Source organism: Colobus angolensis, unplaced genomic scaffold (genome assembly GCF_000951035.1).
Source record: "Colobus angolensis palliatus isolate OR3802 unplaced genomic scaffold, Cang.pa_1.0 Scaffold27, whole genome shotgun sequence".
Classification (NCBI taxonomy): domain Eukaryota; kingdom Metazoa; phylum Chordata; class Mammalia; order Primates; family Cercopithecidae; genus Colobus; species Colobus angolensis.
In genome coordinates, this window is record NW_012115932.1 from 1,372,612 (window position 1) to 1,390,670 (window position 18,059).

The window sequence follows — 18,059 nt, forward strand, 5'->3', positions numbered from 1 at the left end:
ATATTTAGCTCCTAAGTTAAGTAGTTTTTTTGTTGTTTTTTGTTGTTGTTTTTTGGTTTTTGGTTTTTTTTTGAGATGGTCACCCAGGCTGGAGTACAGTGGTGTGATCTCAGCTCACCACAACCTCCGCCTCCCAGGTTCAAGTGATTCTCCTGCTTCAGCCTCCCAAGTAGCTGGGATCACAGGCACATGCCACCATGCCTGGCTAATTTTTGTATTTTTAGTAGAGACAGGGTCTCACCATGTTGGCCAGGCTGGTCTCAAACTCCTGACCTCAAGTTACCCACCCACCTTGGCCTCCCAAAGTGCTGGAATTACAGGCATGAGCCACTGCACCCAGCCTGAAGCCTATATTCTAACATAACAAGAGTCAGCTGGAGCTGAGTTAGAGCATGCACTCTCTCTAGCTCCCCCAGTCCTCACCTGGCCCTCTCCATCTATTTATGTTAACTGCTTGTCTCCTATTCAGCAGAAATGAAGAAGTCTCCTTTTAAGTATTTAAAAACAAACAAAAAATGTTATCACAGGTAAAAACTCATCGGTTGAATGTTTAGGTAAAAGGAAAAAGAGTGTTAATTTACCTTGATGGGAAGTAGTGAGGTCCGGGTAGGAAGTAAGGGTGATGAAAATAGAATCTTGGTGGTGTCCCGGACAGTGTGGCTGGATGGCCAAGAGGAGGGGGCTGGTAGACATGTGGGTGTGGAATGGGAGAAGCCTGGGGGATTGGAGCACTTCTGGGACAAGGGGAAATGCTGGAATACTCCTTAGGAGGTTGGATGGTCGAAATCGCAAATCTGGCATGGGCAGTACTTGCACTATTTGAAATCCTGTTGGTGCTCTCTAGAGAGACAGGGGTGAGTTGCTTCACAGTGTGAATGCCTTCAGAATACAGCTGATGAGTGTCTGTTTGGGAAGGCCCAGCAAAGCATTGGGGCGGGAGTGCTGGATAGAGCAGCAGACTTGGATCCTGGACAGCCACCTGAGCAGCACTGGAGACGCTGGGCTGGAAAAGTGTGACAGGGCTTGGGCGCTGGACTGCAGGTGTGGGCAGCTGGATGGCAGGTGAAGTTTCACCTTTAGAAATAAAAATAGCATAAATCAAGAATCAACTGAGTCATTCCATGTTTTTCTTCTTTCAGTGAAATTTAATAAATTGTATAAGCAGAGGCCTTCATCAACCACCTTACCTAACTGCATCATCACATCAAATCGCTCTGTTTCATTTGCAGCATTTTGAACAAACTGAAGTTATCTTATTTTCTTGTTTATTTACATTTTTTGTCTCTCTCTCCCAACTAGACTCTAAGTGCCATGAGAAGAGCAACCTTTTCTGTTTTGTTTGCTGCTGTATCCCCAGGGTGAAACATTCTGTCTGGCACAGAAGAGGCCCTCAACAAATATTTTTTAGATGAATAAACAAATGAATAAAATTATTGATAGATATACTAAAAGACTGAAAACACATAAATGCTGGTATGCATATACACATTTAAAAATAATAATAATATGAAGCTATTGACACTAGTTAACTTTAAGGAGCCATGATCTAAGACAGGGGACAGGGCAGTGGGGCAGGAGGAAAAGCTAGACTTTCATTTTATACCTACTGGTACTATTGGAATGTTCTGTTTATCTAAATATATTAATCTTATTTTTAATATTACTACGGGTTTCAGAGTAGCAGTATGGGTCATTTTTCTTTTCTTTTATAAACTTCTCTATATTAAACTAAATTACAAATGACACTTAATTTTTTTAGCCAAAAAAACTTAAACAACAAAATTATTTCATTCTATTGTATTCAATATGAATACGAAAGGAAATTTCCAAGTGAGAACAGGACTTGCCACATGTCAACCACTGGTGACAGATATAAAAGGAATACTATTGCAGTAGAGCATGAAAGATATGGCAGAATTTTTAAAGGTAGGTGAAACAATTATGTTTTAGCTTCCTGTTCCTGAAGAAGACAGGACTATTGATTGAGCTGCTAAGTGACCCAAATGACACACCTAGCCTAAATTTAATTCAACTTTCCTGATGAAAGACAGATGGATGCCACAGCAAGAGAGTCATGATCTAGTGTATTGCAATACAGTTCCGAATCCATTAACAAAGAAGATGCAGTTCAAGAAATTCTGTGCTTGGACATGTCTCTGTCAGAGACTGAAAGAAATGTGGATCTTTTTCCAGCCTCATCCAGGTGACTTCCCTCTCCTTCCTTTTCTCCAGATAAAGCAGATAATACCCCTCTTAAAGCAGGAAGTAGGGAATTAAAGGACATAGCCACCTGTTTGAAGATGGCCTCTGACCCAGTGAAGTAGAGAAACAGGATGTAATGATGCTGCCCTGATTCTCACCTGATGAGATTATATGGACTAGCCCTCCTATCTATGAGGCACAGGCCCTACTCAGGCCCTTCCTGATTTATCGAGCACATCTTAATTTCCCTTGTCCACGTTCCCTCCAAACTTCGTAAATCTATCACTTATCAGGAAATAGTGTAAATTTTTGTGATTATTTCCATGTCTGCCACCCCAACCATGATCACCAAACTGGCAGGAACTCTCAATTCCTATTTGTATCCCAGTATCTAGCCAGAACCTGGTTAATAAAAAATAGTTAAGAAAAGTATGGATGAATACAGCTTTTATAAAAGTTCCAAAGCCTTTAAATGAATAGGAATACTCATATAAAAGGAGGATGACGGCATAACTGGCATCAAAGACATGTAATCAAAGATCTGAAGAGAATTCCAGACTACCATGCTATAAGTGAGACAGGGTAGTGAGATGGGGGGGACTCATCTCATCTTCACTTACGTATTTTTTTCATACATGCCCACTGACCACCAGACCTTGCAGCACCACCCGCACTGACACCATTCCCATTGACCAGAGAGCTTGCAAGCTGTCTGAAAAAACTAAGATAAGCAGCATTCCACCATAAATCTCACTCAAGGGAGTTAACTCTATCGCCTGCATGTGAGAATGGCCTCCTGGCGAATTTCAGAATGACAATCTAGAATTAGAATGACAATCCTAACCCCTAGGATTGTAATAGTAAAATTTCTAGGATTGAAATACTAAAATCTCCACCCAGGGAGATTTTCTGATCGTGATCAACATATGAGTTAGCATGATTCCTTACTTGTCTGTACACCCTGCACTCCAGCCTGCATATGTAATGACACTCACCTGCCTCATGAATTACGCATATCACCCTCCACCACAGTGCACTCCCTTGGAGAGCCAGCCAGAGAACCCTTTCTCCTGCGCTGTCTCTCTTAATGCCCAATCTTTCCAGGCATAAGCCCTAACAACCCCCATCTAGGAAAAATTTGCCTGGTCTCTTGTTAATTTCTGTTACACTGACAGCCAAGAACCTTGTGCCAGTAACATAAGCACTTTCAGACACTAGAAACAGGTTGGGTGCCACGGCTCACATTTGTAATCCCAACACTTTGGAAGGCCAAGATGGGAGAATCACTTGAGTCCAGAGTTTGAGACTAGACTGGGCAACCTAGCAAGACCCCATCTTTACAGAAAAAAAAAGAACTAGAAAGAGAAGAGGAGCTTGGGAGATAGTACTAAATGTGAGTGACAGAGTAAACAATGCACCAGACACAAAAATAATACCAGACAAGGGTTGGGTGTGGTGGCTCATGCTTGTAATCCCAACAGATAGATGGAGGGAGGCCGAGGCAGGTAGATTGCCTGAGGTCAGAGGTTCAAGACCAGCCCGGCCAACATGGTAAAACCCCATCTCTACTAAAAATACAAAAATCAGCCGGGCATGGTGGCATGCACCTGTAATCCCAGCTACTCGGGAGGCTGAGGCAGGAGAATTGCTTAAACCTGGTAGGTGGAGGTAGCAGTGAGCTGAGATCATGCCACTGCACTCCCACCTGGGTAACAGAGCACAACTCTATCTCAAATAATAATAATAATAATGCCAGACAAGACAGATTCTATCAAAGAAATAGTAAAAGTAGTTATATCTATAATTGCTACGACTACCTTATTAACTCTTTGACAGCAGAGACTATAAAAAAACTTTATATATTGTTCCTAGCAGAGTTTGCCCCATAATAGGATTTAATAAACCTTAGTAGTGAAGGTGGCAGGTAAGCAGGCATACAAACGTGCCACTGGAATTCACTCAGAAGATATCTGAGATAAAACTCACTGTCACAGGGGAGAATACCAAATTAAACTGCCACAATTCACATATATTTACTGAATATCTTAATGGGATAAAAGTGTACTGGGAAGATCTAGCACAGGACAAGTGATTGATTAGAACAAAAAGGTTTGGTAGAATACCCAGTAAAATGAAATCAGCTTGAGGGCCGGGTGCAGTGGCTCATGCCTGTAATCCCTGCACTTTGGGAGGCTGAGATGGGCAAATTACTTGAGTCCAGGAGTTCGAGACCAACCTGGCCAATGTGGCGAAACCCCATCTCTACTAAAAATACAAAAATTAGCCAGGCGTGGTGGCACTCGCCTGTAGTCCCAGCTATTCAGGAGGCTGAGGCAGGAGAATCGCTTGAACCTGAGAGGCAGAGGTTGCAAGGAACAGAGATCATGCTACTGCACTCCAGCCTGAGAGACAGAGTAAGACTCCCTCTGAAAAAAAAAAAAAAAAAAAAAGAAGAAGAAGCTTGATTGAGAGCCAAATAATGGAGAAATATTACTAGAAAATCCATTAATTCAGTGTGTGAAATATTATGCAGTAGTAATCACAACATATTTAAATTTATGATCCTGGCTAAAGAGAAAGTCAAAAAAATCTACCCTGGGGTTATTCAATTTTTGGAATATTGATACTGGCTAGGGAAAAGGCTGATAGAGATTAAAATAAAAAGTTCATAGAAAAATGGAGATTATTTTACACAACAATGCTAAAAACACGGAAGAAAGAAATGTGCCTCAAAGTCAGAGTTACTATGGCTAACTGGCAAAAAATAAAAAATGATAACAAAAATAACAACAAAAACAACAAAAAACCTTCAAAAGCTTGTCCAAACGTACAAATAAGCCCAACTGCGGTGAGGCAAATGCAAAAACGTTAGGCAGTCCAAAGGAAAACAGAAGGAGCCACATCTGAGAGACCTCAAAGTCAATACTAATTGACTTCAAATATTTTTACAAAAAGGAAAGAATCAGTGGAATTATTTAGTCATTACGGTATAAACAGCAACTGAAAGAGAACAGATAGACTCAATAAATTCTTTCTACTAAAGAAGACCTTAAGAAGATTTCTGAACCCTAACTAATTTCAAAGTAAATAGGTTAAAAATATTAGATCAACTACCGTATTCAATTGACAAAAAGAATATAAATAGATCTTAGATGGCATTCACCTAAGACTTTTTTTTTTTTAAAGGAAGAAAAAGAAAAAGAAAAAAAAAAGACAAACCTCTGTCCAGGCATGGGGGCTCACAACCTGTAATCTCAGCACTTTGGGAGGCAGAGATGGGTAGATCACCTGAAGTCAGGAGTTTGAAAAACCAGCCTGGCTATCATGGTGAAACCCTACTAAAAATACAAAAATTAGCCGGGCATGGTGGTACATGCCTGTAATCCCAGCTACTAGGGAGGCTGAGGCAGGAAAATCACTTGAACCCAGGAGGCAGAGGTTGCAGTGAGCTGAGATTGCGCCACTGCACTCCAGCATGGGCAACAGAGTGAGACTTCGTCTCAAATATATATACAAATATAAATATTAAAAATTTTTTAAAAAACCTCAAGGTAGAACTGAGAAAATTTTAGACAAAGTAGGTACAAATGGCTTCTGCCAGAGATTTTTAGCAAGTTAATATGACTTCCAGCTATTGAAACTGATGACCTTGAGAACTCTAGCTTGGTGAGTCTATTATCTACACCTGAAATGGTGGTGAAATCTATACAGTATGATATAATGCGCAAAGCTTGCTACAGAAAAAGAGCAAATTGTTTCTATACGAGAAAAATCACATACCTCACTATCTTGGTATCTTTCTTCCATGGAAATAAAGCAAACATGCTTGAAAAACAAAATTATCATAACTTCATATTTAGAATATGAAATTACTTGAAACAAAAAAAGTATATAAACTAACATCTGCACAAGACATTAAAATTATGATTCCCCAAGATTATAGCACACAAGAGATGTGCTATAATGTTCTAAAAGCTTCACAAATGATTTAGAATATTAAATATACAGTGAAATTTCCAAATTTGCAAGTGATACTGACTTCTCTAAGTAATATAACGCCAAGTTGATGAGAACAATCTATAAGAATATATTTCAAAGCTATATGATTGGGGAATAAAATAGCAGATAAATTTCATGATTTATTATTAAGGTGTATATCTTAATAATTCCCAAATTATGCTTATAAAATAATGTTCTCTGTTTATCTTTTAAGATGCAAGAAATAATTTTGTTTGTTTTTAGAGACAGGGTCTTGCTATGTTGCCCAGGCTGGTCTCGAACTCCTAGGCTCCCAAAGCACCAGGATTAAAGGCATGAGTCACCACAGCTGGCCCAAGAAATGAATCTTTACTGACACTATATATCACCAGAAATAAGGGATACTGTGAAAAACAAAACAAAAAACTAAGCACAAACAAAAAAATAATTGTCTTAGATCTGATTACTGTTGTGCATAGCTCTGAAATGCTTCCTATAATTCTGCCTACCATACTTAAATACAACATCATGGAGAAAGAACCCTGCCAACATTCGAAAAAATTTTCCAGTTTCTACTCAACCTTTATCTTTGCCCAGAATGGCATAAAATTAATATATCAAATGTCAGCTGCTTCAAATAAGAACATTGTTAATTCTATTTCTGGGAAGAGAAAATATACAGCACTTAACAGTGGGTAGAAGCAGATGTAAGTGAGGTCTTGGAAAAAGGGATAAAAAGAAGAAACTTATATTATGAAAACAGAAATCATAACATAACACAGGCTGGGCATGGTGGTCACACCTGTAATCCCAGCACTTTGGGAAGCCGAAATGGGTGGATCACTTGAGGCCAGGATAACATGGTGAAACCCCATCTCTACTAAAAATGCAAAAATTAGATGGGCATGGTGGTGTGCACCTGTAGTCTCAGCTACTCAGGAGGCTGAGGTGAGAGAATTGCTTGAACCCAGGAGGCAGAGACTGCAGTGAGCCAAGATCGGGCCACTACACTCCATCTTGGGTAATGGAACAAGGCTCTGTCTCAAAAAATAAATAAATAATGTAACAGAAAAACAAGGTAAGCGAAAAAAGTCATAATTAAGCCTGGGTTGAAATACAAGATTAAAGAAGTCACTACCAAATAGTGAAGATTGAGAGTCCCTGACTGTGCTAGGAGAAAACAGGGCTATAGGATCAGCTTTCTGCATCTCTCTCTTGAGTCTAGACATCTGGAATATAACTTGTTGCTATCAATTGCTAAAATGATACATTAAAAACAACAACAACACTGAAAATGCCTAAAATTCTAATAAGTCAGTTTCCAAGGTATCTAAAACTCTCAGCTCATATGGGTGGCTTTATTATCAGAAGGATTTAAACAGGTTAAAAAAAAAAATAGAAAAAGCAGGTTTAAGCAGTCTTAGTAGTTTCAAGAATGTGGGCCAGGTGTGGTGGCTCACACTTATAATCCTGGCACTTTGAGAGGTCAAGGCTCAATCACTTGAGCCCAGGATTCGATACCAGCCTGGGCAACATGACAAAACCCCATCTCTAAAAAAATACAAAAATTAGCCGGGCATGGTAGTGTGCACCTGTAGTCCCAGCTACTAGGTAGCTTGAGGTGGGAGAATCGTTTGAGCCCAGGAGGACAAGGCTGCAGTGATCTGTGATCCTGCTACTGCACTGCAGCCTAGGCAACAGAGTGAGACCCTGTCTCAAAAAAAAAAAAAAAAAAGTGACAGCAAGTAGTGAATGTATAAAGCTCTCCTTTAAAAATGGTTAAAACATGTTCTGGGGGCCAGGTATGGTGGCTCATGCCTGTAATCCCAGCACTTCGGGAGGCCAGGGCGGACAAATCACCTGAGGTCAGGAGTTCCAGACCAGCCTGACCAACATGGAGAAACTCCATCTCCAGAAAAAATACAAAATTAGCCGGGTGTGGTGATACATGCCTATAATACCAGCTACTCAGGAGGCTGAGGCAGGAGAATTGCTTGAACCCGGGAGGCGGAGGTTGTGGTGAGCTGAGATTGCACCATTGCACTCCAGCCTGGTCAACAAGAGCGAAAACTCTGTCTCAAAAAAAGAAAAAAAAAAAATGTTCTGGAAAAACAAACCAATGATGGATAGCCCTATAACAAGTTATTAAGATATTAGCTTCTCAATTTTTGGTTCTTAAAATCAATAAAAGGAATGTAAAGAACTCAGAGGAGACATTTAGAAAGATTAATATAATGAACCAAACAAATATTTGGTAGAAAATAGATTACTTCCACTGCTTTTCTAGAGCAGTGAGAGAATGGTCTCAACAAATCAGTATCATTACTAAGTTCCAGGACAGGATGCCTCATACCCCATTATCAAGACATTCCTTTATGCTGTTAGTAAAAAGACTCTCCTTTTTCCTATTGAATTACCTCAGTCATTTCCTGCATTATCTGCCTAATCTATGGGCCCATCCTGATTTGCTTAAAAGGTCTGAGGTTTTACACATGGATTATTTGCTACTCTGGCAAACCAAGTGTTTTGATCTCTACTGAAATTTTTCCTTCTCCTATTTAATGTTCTCAGTTTCCTTCTTCTTTTTTTTCCTTAATATTGTTGTTCCAAATTCTTAAGACTAACAGAAAGAAAACTTCAAACTTGAGGTAAAATTTTCTTGCAGATATTTAAAAAATAGTAATCTACAATAAAACTAACTCACCAACTGGATGAGTGATGGGATTCTGTAGGCTGGGAATTACCACAGAGTCTGTAGGTGAGCAATAAGGATAAACTGTTGTAGGATTTGTAGAGATGATATTCTGTGTGGTACCAGAAAATACATTGGAAACACTTAGAGGGAATCGTTTTCGCTTCCCTGAACGAGGCTGATAAACCCAACCTATAGAAGACAAAATATGTTTAAATGTGTAGCCTCTATTTAGCCTTTAAATAATTCTTTTCATACTAAAATGCAAAGCACTTTAAAGTGTTTTAAAAACAAATTATTGTCTAAAGTATCTTTTCCAGTTCCGGGATATTATTTCAGTGAATGACTTCTCCACTGTGTATTTTAACATACATATCCAAATAGCTCCTGACTAGCGACCAATGTTATAACTCATAATTGAAAGAAAGAGGGTCAATTTTTTTTTTTTTTTTTGAGACGGAGTCTTGCACTGTTGCCTGGACTGGAGTGCAATGGCGCAATCTCGGCTCACTGCAACCTCTGCCTCCCAGGTTCACGTGATTCTCTTGCCTCAGCCTCCTGAGCAGCTGGGATTACAGGTGCACACCACCACATCTGACTAATTTTTTGTATTTTTAGTTGGCCAGACTGGTCTCGAACTCCTGACCTCGTGATCTGCCCGCCTCGGCCTCCCAAAGGGCTGGGATTACAGGCGTGAGCCACTGCGCCCGGCCAAGGGTCAAATGTTTTATAACCAATGACACAGAATGAATCTGTAGTACAGTCAACATCAAAACCGCTGCACTTGAATCCCAAAGCCTTTCCTCCACCTTATCAAACAATGCCTCACTATGACATTATTCATCTCCTCATTTCCTCACTTTCTGTAAGATACAATTGTCTATATCTTACAATGCAATAATCACTAATGATCAGTCACTATTTTTTTTTTTTTTTTTTTTGAGACAGTGTCTCGCTCTGTTGCCCAGACTGGAGTGCAGTGGCAAGATCTCAGCTCACTGCAAGCTCTGCCTCCTGGGTTCATGCCATTCTCCTGCCTCAGCCTCCCAAGTAGGTGGGACACAGATGCCCACCACCATGACTGGCTAATTTTTTTTTTTTTTTATGTATTTTTAGTAGAGATGGGGTTTCACTGTATTAGCCAGGATGGTCTCGATCTCCTGACCTCATGATCCATCCGCCTCGGCCTCCCAAAGTGCTGGGATTACAGGTGTGAGCCACGGCACCCGGCCGATCAGTCACTATTTTTATGCCTAGTTCAAGAAAAGTCACTCTCCTAAACTCAGCAATCTCCAAGTCCACAAATAACTCAATTTCTTCCAAAGTCAGACCAGTGGAACTATGGCATTTGCAGCCACTGTGTAATCAGAACAATCACTGGTTTCCTACAGCTGCTGCCTCTGACCTTCATTCCTAGAACCTCTCTCCCAATATTTCAGAAAATAGTAAGTTTTGTCCCACCTTGCACAGACATGCTGGCCATACTTGTATTTTCCCAAGCTTAATCCCTGTGTTCTCACTGCTAGGGAGAAATCGGATTTATTTCACACTATATCATGACAGGGCTAAATCTGTCAATCAGAAGGCAGGACTATGTTCTGACAATCATATGTTAAAATGGAATATGGTGACAATCCCTGCATTCTCATTAAGTGCAGACTGCATTTTTTTTCTGTTGCTATCATTTTAATACTTCTATAGTCTACTTGCAAAATTATAGCCTAAAGCTTTCGAGATGTACTTTCATTAAATTTATATCTATCTAAATCAAAATCACAATGAAACTGCGTGTCCTCTGATTTGTATGGGTTGGTGAATATGAAATCAGATATCCCTTTGCTTGGTTCCATTTAAGGAAACTCATGCCCAGTGTCATGTCAATTGCTGTTATATTAGTCATTATTCTCTTTTTTGTACATACCAGAAAAAAAATATACATTTTTGTGTTTCAAACTCAACCTACCCTAATCTTTAACTAAATAAATTCATTTAAAAGAAGTAAGAGGCATTATTTCATTTGATTACCAGGAAATTCCTCTCTGTGCTTTTCTTTAATCTTTTGTGCTTCATCGTAATAGGGTTTCTTTTGTTCTTCACTAAGTTTGTTCCACTCTAACCCAAGCTGGACACTGATTTCTGCATTGTTGGCTGCTGGGTTAGCTTTGGCTAGTGCTGGTCGGTGGATCCTTGCCCAAACCATAAATGCGTTCATGGGTCGCTTCACATGACCATTTCTGTCCTTACTGAAGGGAGTGTCTGGTATGCCTACATGACAAAAATTAAGAGGCTAAATTAATGTGCCACACACACACACAATTTTAAGGTAAAGTGCACCTCCGTCTATACTTATTTTTGAAATATGTGGAGGAAATACACACTTCAGTATAACCAAAAAAACCTGCCAGTATTCCACAATTCCTTACATCCCCTGAACTCGCCATTCTGAACTGTAGTTTAGAATGACTCCTTTTCCTCAAAGAGAATAATACTGTTGAAGATACTGTGGAAATAATCATGTTGAAGAGAGTAAATTGTTGGCTTATTACTTCTTTGATCTGTATTATTAGTACCTCTAACAATAATTAACATTTAGTTTATTTACCAATAAAAATATTCTATCATTAAGGGACAGGAACCACACATTACTTACTCATGACTATAATCTTAGCTAGGTAGAGGTTCTCTAAACATTCACAGGAACTCATCTACATGCTGCTCATGTGTCCTTTCAAGCAAAAATATTTATCAAATTATAATACTATATTAGTTGTATTTCACTATGAGGCTGAAGCTCCCACCAAGTGGAATCATCAACACTAGTCCTGTGTCCTGGGAGAAAAATGAGAGAAAACAATAAAAATAATTTTTTGGGTTGGGCAAGGTGGCTCACGCCTGTAATCCCAGCACTTTGGGAGGCCAAGGCAGGTGAATCACGTGAGGTCAGGAGTTTGAGACCAGCCTGGCCAATATGGTGAAATCCCATCTCTACTGAAAATACAAAAATTAGCTGGGTGTGGTGGCTCATGCCTGTAATCCCAGCTACCTGGGAGGCTGAGGCAGGAGAATCGCTTGAACCCAGGAGGTGGAGGTTGCAGCGAGCTGAGATCACACCACAGTACTCCAGACTGGGCAACGGAGTGAGACTCGGTCTCAAAAAAAGTTTTTTGGAAGTCACGGAAGGCAGGTGCAATGGCTCACATTTGCTTCTGACCTTCCGTTCCTAGAACCTCTCTGCCAATATTTCAGAAAAAAATGAGAGAAAATAATAAAAGTAATTTTTTTGAAAGTCAGAGAAGGCAGGCACAATGGCTCACATCTGTAATCCCATTACTTTGGGAGGCCGAGGCAGAGGATTGCTTCAGCTCAGGAATTTGAGACGAGCATCCCTTTTTCATAAAACAAAATTTAAAAGAAGAAAGTCACAGAGCCAGTTGAAATTTCAACAAAGGAAGCTATCAAATTCACATCTCTCATGTATTTTATCAAAAATAACTGTCCATAAATTTATATTTTAGGATTGCCTGATATATTAAAAATTTCTTAAAAACACTAAGGATGAAATAAGTAGTATAAAGAAAGCTTTCCCTTTCTTTCCTTTAGAAAACAAAAATCTAAAAAATACTAAAGAGAAAAGCAACAGAGTGGAGTGGAGAGGAAGAAACAACACAGAAAATTAAAAAATAAAATAAACAAACATAAAGAAAATATGAACCAAAGATTAATATGACTTTCCAAGATGTTCATTGGCAAAGTGTTCTGTGTGAACTAAATCGTAAAATAAGATTTTGCTAACTTTATATCTGGAAATACTGGATAGAAATAAAAACATCTATTTGTACTTGTTACCGCTGCGACTAGTCATTTCTTTAAAAACAGTATTTATGGCTTATTCTACCGTATTATTTTCAGTATTTCTATACGTCCTTACCTTTCAGAGGAATAAACACTAAAATATTACATCGAATCACGTACTGTTTTCTGCTAGAAGAATGTTTATTGCTCATTTTTAAAGATAGCCTCTATAATGGGTATAAGCTTTCCTATTTAATTATAATCACTTTTTTCATTAAACACCATAATTTCTTCTATATCTTGACACATATAAAAGTACTGAGCTATTATAATACAATATTTTTAATCTTGATTATTTGTAGCATATAAACTGAGGGCTCTGTGCTGTCTAGAAAATACCTCTATTTTTGTGTACAAAAATTAGTCCTATCTAAATACTGGGCCTTAAAATCGATTTTTTAAAAACTACTTGAGAATCCTGAAGGTATTCGTGTATTTTGCTGCTATATATACAAGTCGATCAGAAGTGATACCTGTGCAGACTCTGCCCTGAAAATAATCGGTTCCATGACTTTACTTTTGTAGTTGAGACTTGGGAACTGCTGACAAAACAGCTATGGGCAACACAGGTGCAGTTTTGAAAACCCCTCTCCCCTGCTGTTTAATACCTGCATCTGAGGGCAACACGGTGAGCGGGACATCTTTGGTTTCGATTTTTACAGAAGGCTCCAGTAGGGACTGCATTTTAATAGGCACTGGTGTAAGGGGGACTTTGGTCAATCTTATCAGCTCTGAAGGCGGAGCTCCCTGAAACTGGATGCGGGCCCCAGGGGGGACCGTGTGGAGAGTCAAAGGGATCCTGAGGTCTTGCTGGTGCGGCCCAAAGGCACCGGACGTTGGGGCCAAGATGACCTCCGCGCTGCCATGAACTAGGCCATGGGACGCGGGCTCTGCGCCGAGCCTGCAGTCCTCGAGGAGTCTCTCGGGTTCCTCCGTTTTGATCACACCTTCTCGGATGGCCACCGGGCTTTTGCCTTCCCCGCCTTTCATCGCGTCTCTCGTGTCCTCCTCGGCCTCCAGCTTGCCCTTCTCGTTCCCTCGGAAGTAGCCGAGGGCCGGTCCGGGGCCTTCCAACTTTACCACCCTGGAGGCTCTAGGACCGGTCTCGACGCCCCCACGAGGACCCAATGACGGGTCCAGGCCGGGCCCCAGCTCCTGCTTCTTAGCCTTGAAGTGCAGCGCCCGGGGCTGCACCGGGTGCAACTCCGGCCTGGAGGGGGCGCCCTCGGACGCTGACGGCGGCGGCAGGAGCCGAAGGTCGGGCCTGAACTGCAACAGGCGCGCCTGCGCGGGCAAGGCAGCGGCTTCCTCGTCCCGGGCCTGAGGCTGTGGTAGCAGTAACACTTGCTCTGGCTTCACCTGCAGCAGCCGCCGCACCGCGGGCTGTAAGCCGGACGCCATGGACTCCCCGCACGACGAGGCCAAGGTCGCACTGGCGGCCGCGCTTAGTGTGGGAGGCCACGGAGGGGGCTCCACAGCCCCTGCCCAAAAGGTGGTGCCCTCGACCGGCAGCGGGGGCGCAGCGGGATGCAACGGGCGCTGTTGCGGCGGCGGCTCCTGTCTGGCTCTCTCCATGGGGGAGGGGGACGCCCCGGCCTGGATTGTGAGCTCAGCCGTTTGTTGGCGACCTTCCCCCTCCCCCTTTCGGTTAAGACCTTTGCAAGGCCTTTGCTACCCAGAACCCTACGCGGTTCAAAACGCAGCTGTTTGGACCTCACCAATCACAAGCGACCGGTACCCCTGGACGGCCAATCACAGGCGGGTTTTCCGGCTCTTCCCGGTCCCTCCTCTCGCCTCGTGCTGAGTCCTCGAATCACCTGCCATGGCCGAAGCCGCCGCACTTGTTGCCCATTTTCTCTGACTCTCCCTCTCTTGTGGAGTTCCTTCCCGGCCGTTGTCTTTAGTTATCCCTACCCCGCCCGGAGCTGCGACAATGGTGTTGCCCAGGAAACGCTGCGCTTCCAGGCCACTGACGTCCAGGGAATAAAGTCTTGCGTCACAAGGCGAGCGACGCCTTGTGGGCCCGCTCTGTGCGGCATGAGTAATCTGTCGGCCCTGAGTATCACCAGGGCTTTTGAATCTTTGCTAAGGGAGAATGGTGAAGATTTTGCAACTTATCAATAACCCATTAGCTGATCTTGCTGGGGAGGCTCTTCGACTTTGTGTGATTATTGTGCAAAAGTTTCAGTTAATCACCAGGCCCTGTGGTCCTACTTCCAAAATATTATACATCCCAAATTCGTCCACTGTTTTGTGTTTCTACCTGCCATTATCCTGTTCCAGGCTCCCACCATCTTTCACTGGGATACCGCCTTAACCCTGTACATAGTCTCCCTGCTTGTCACTCTTGCCCCACTACACTCCAGCTGCCAGTGATCTTTCGAAAACGCAAATCTAAGGTTGCCACACTTTTCCTAAAGCTTTCCGTGGCTCCCCACTGATCATGTGATGAAAGTCTAAAATTCTTAGCAAAGCCTTAAAAATCCCCCAATGGCTTGGGATCTAACCTACTACTACTACTACTATTAGATTGGTGCAAAAGTAATTGTGGCTTTTGCTCTTAAATAGTTACTGAGTCTTTGGGTTTCAGCCACATTGGCCCCCTCATCATTCTCTTTCTACTGTGGGGTCTGTAAACATGCTCAGCCTGCTACTCTTTCCTTTGTGTCTCCTTAATTCCTCCTTCCCATTTTTCAAATTGCAGCTCAACTGGGACTTCTTCAAAGAAGCTTTTACTGACTCTGAAAATCAGATCAAATCTTGGTCTACTTATACCTCTATCACTTCGTTTGCTTACCACGATTTGTAATTAGAATTTTTATGTGATGATTCTACTGTCTCTCTCACTTGACTATAAAGTCCTTGAAGGCAGAACTGTTTGTGTTTTGCCCGTCACTGAATCCCCAATGCAGATCATTGAGCCTGGCATATAGTACTCAATAAATACTTGTTGAATAAATAACTGAATAGCAACTGTGATAGGGTAATAATAAAATAGTAATAATCACTACCTGTGTTAAGGGCTTACTCTTATGCTAGACACTGTTCCAAATCCTTCCCATGTTTATGCTTCTCCTTTTACTAGGATTGTGTTTATATCCATTACACATCACGAAGAAAAACAAAAAGAAATCCTGTATTAATATTTGTTGCATTTCTAAATGACATTCTGGCCAAAAGCTATAGTTTATCTTGACGTAGATGATTTTTGCAATCAAAACAAGTTATCACTCAAAACCACTCCAATTCATTGTCTAATCCTCTGGTAACAAATGTGGTCACTAGGAGTTCTTACACCTGGCAGATGGACAAGGACAATGGTTTTCAAACTTTTATCTCAAGAACTCATTATACCCATAAAAACTATTGAAGATCAAAAAAAAGATTTTGTTCATGTGGATTTTATCTATCAATATTTACCATGTTGTAAATAAAAACAAATGTTAAAGATCATTACCAACTCATTTAAAACATCAACAATAAAACTGTTAGGTGGTAACACGTTTTCATAGGAAAAAATATATTTTACCCACATTATGCTCACAAGAGAACGAAGTGAAAAGAGCAAATATTACATTAGGATTATTATGAAAATAGTTTTAACCTAGCCGACTTTGAAAGTGTCCGTCCCCATACCACATTTTGAGAACCACTGTACTAAAGTTTAAATGGGAGAGGCAACTGTATGCATGAGCAAAAGCTGATAAAAGAGGCAAATAAATTAAGTTGTCAGAGGTGTGTGAACCAGAGCAACTCCATCTTGAGTAAGTGCTGGGTAAAATGAGGCTGAAACATACTGGGTTGCATTCCCAGACAGTTAAGGCATTATAAGTCACAGGATGAGATAGGAGGCTGGCACAAAATACAGGTCATAAAGACCTTGCTGATAAAACGGGTTGCAGTAAAGAAGGTGGCTAAAACCCACAAAAACTAAGATGGTGATGAGAATGATCTCTTGCCGTCCTCACTGCTACACTCACACTGGCAGCATGACAGTTTACAGATGTCACTGCAATGTCAGGAAGTTACCCTATATGGTCTAAAAAGGGGAGGCATGAATAATCCACCCCTTATTTAGCTTATCATCAAGAAATAACCATAAAAATGGGCAACCAGCAGCCCTTGGGGTTGCTCAGTCTATGAAGTAGCCATTATTTTATTCCTTTACTTAATAAACTTGCTTTCACTTTATGGAGTCGCACTGAATTCTTCCTTGTGCGAGATCCAAGAACCCTCTCTTGGGGTCTGGATCTGGACCCCTTTTCTGTAACATTTTTCTGGTGACCCAGATGGGATTATACTGCGTAAGCCCCCAGTAAGTGGCAAGGTCCTATAACATCTTTCTGGCAACTATGGAATGGACTCTAGTATGGAAACCCTGACCCAAAGGCTAACTTTGGGTAAGTGTTGGGGTCCGGTAACGTCTTTCCGGTGAACCCTAAGGGGACAATACTGACGAGACTCCTGACTCAAAGGAAATAGATTACAGCACTGATTGGACAACTTTGGGTAAGTGGTGGGGTACCCAGATAAAGAATGGGATTGGGTTAGAGGCCCAACTTAAGAGGGTTAGAGTCCCTTCTAAGATTTAGGGGGCTAGAAGACCCTCTCGGTAAAGTCCCTTTTGGCTAAGAACAGATTCGGCATTACAGGATGTTAACTTCTATTCTCCTTTGAATAATTTGCCTTGTACTCTTTGCTGACAGATGTGGGTGACAGAGTTAGGCAGGTACAGTATCATGGGACATGAGGAGATTTTTCCTCCCATAAAGGGAAAACTTGAGCGCCGATGGGACTGCTGGAAAACATCCCTTCACTACTGAGAAGTGACCACCTGAACTCTTCACTGTCGCTGCAATGGGTGGGTCTTTGTATGGCTTCCCTGAACACCTGGCCTTCCCTACCTTGCCTCAGGCAATGCTATCGTCTCTCTCTGTGCAAACTGGTTGTAGGAATGGTAAAAATCACTATTTCTTACAAAGTTTTGATTAATGGAAGAAAGGATTTGTAAGGCTAGTCTTAAGCTGTAGCCAATCTGGTGTGTTTCCTGTGTCATTCTGTATTATTCTGTCATAAAGAGGGGTATCTTAGGATAGAACATGGGCTTAGGACATCTATAAGCCTGCTGTTCAAGATGGCCCAGCAAACTGGTCAGTTACAAACTTTTGTGCAGGTCCCCAAAAAAAACTGGATGAGGTTTCCTTCTTGTCTTGTATGTCCTTGGGAGCTTGACCTTGTAACCATGTGGCTGTGCTTTCTCTTTCACAGTGGTGGCCCGGATTCAGGGTTCAATTCCCATCCTAGGAGATGAGTCCTTTATCTTCTGTCGGTTTAT

General features: G+C 41.4%; 1 protein-coding gene across 2 annotated transcripts in view; it reads right to left on the reverse strand.

Moving 5' to 3' along the window:
• Window positions 1-14,653, reverse strand: part of SOX30 (SRY (sex determining region Y)-box 30) — a 26,150-nt gene extending 11,497 nt beyond the window's left edge. Inside the window, exons 1-4 of one of the 2 annotated variants that reach the window (XM_011947680.1) lie at window positions 13,333-14,653; window positions 10,898-11,137; window positions 8,885-9,064; window positions 582-1,074 (exon numbers count right to left, since the gene is read on the reverse strand). In XM_011947680.1, the coding sequence (XP_011803070.1) occupies window positions 582-1,074; window positions 8,885-9,064; window positions 10,898-11,137; window positions 13,333-14,299 (1,880 nt within the window). In that variant the 5' untranslated portion in view covers window positions 14,300-14,653. The remainder of the gene's footprint in view (window positions 1-581; window positions 1,075-8,884; window positions 9,065-10,897; window positions 11,138-13,332) is intronic. The other variant, XM_011947682.1, reaches the window with a different exon arrangement.
• Between the last annotated feature and the right edge of the window lie 3,406 nt (window positions 14,654-18,059).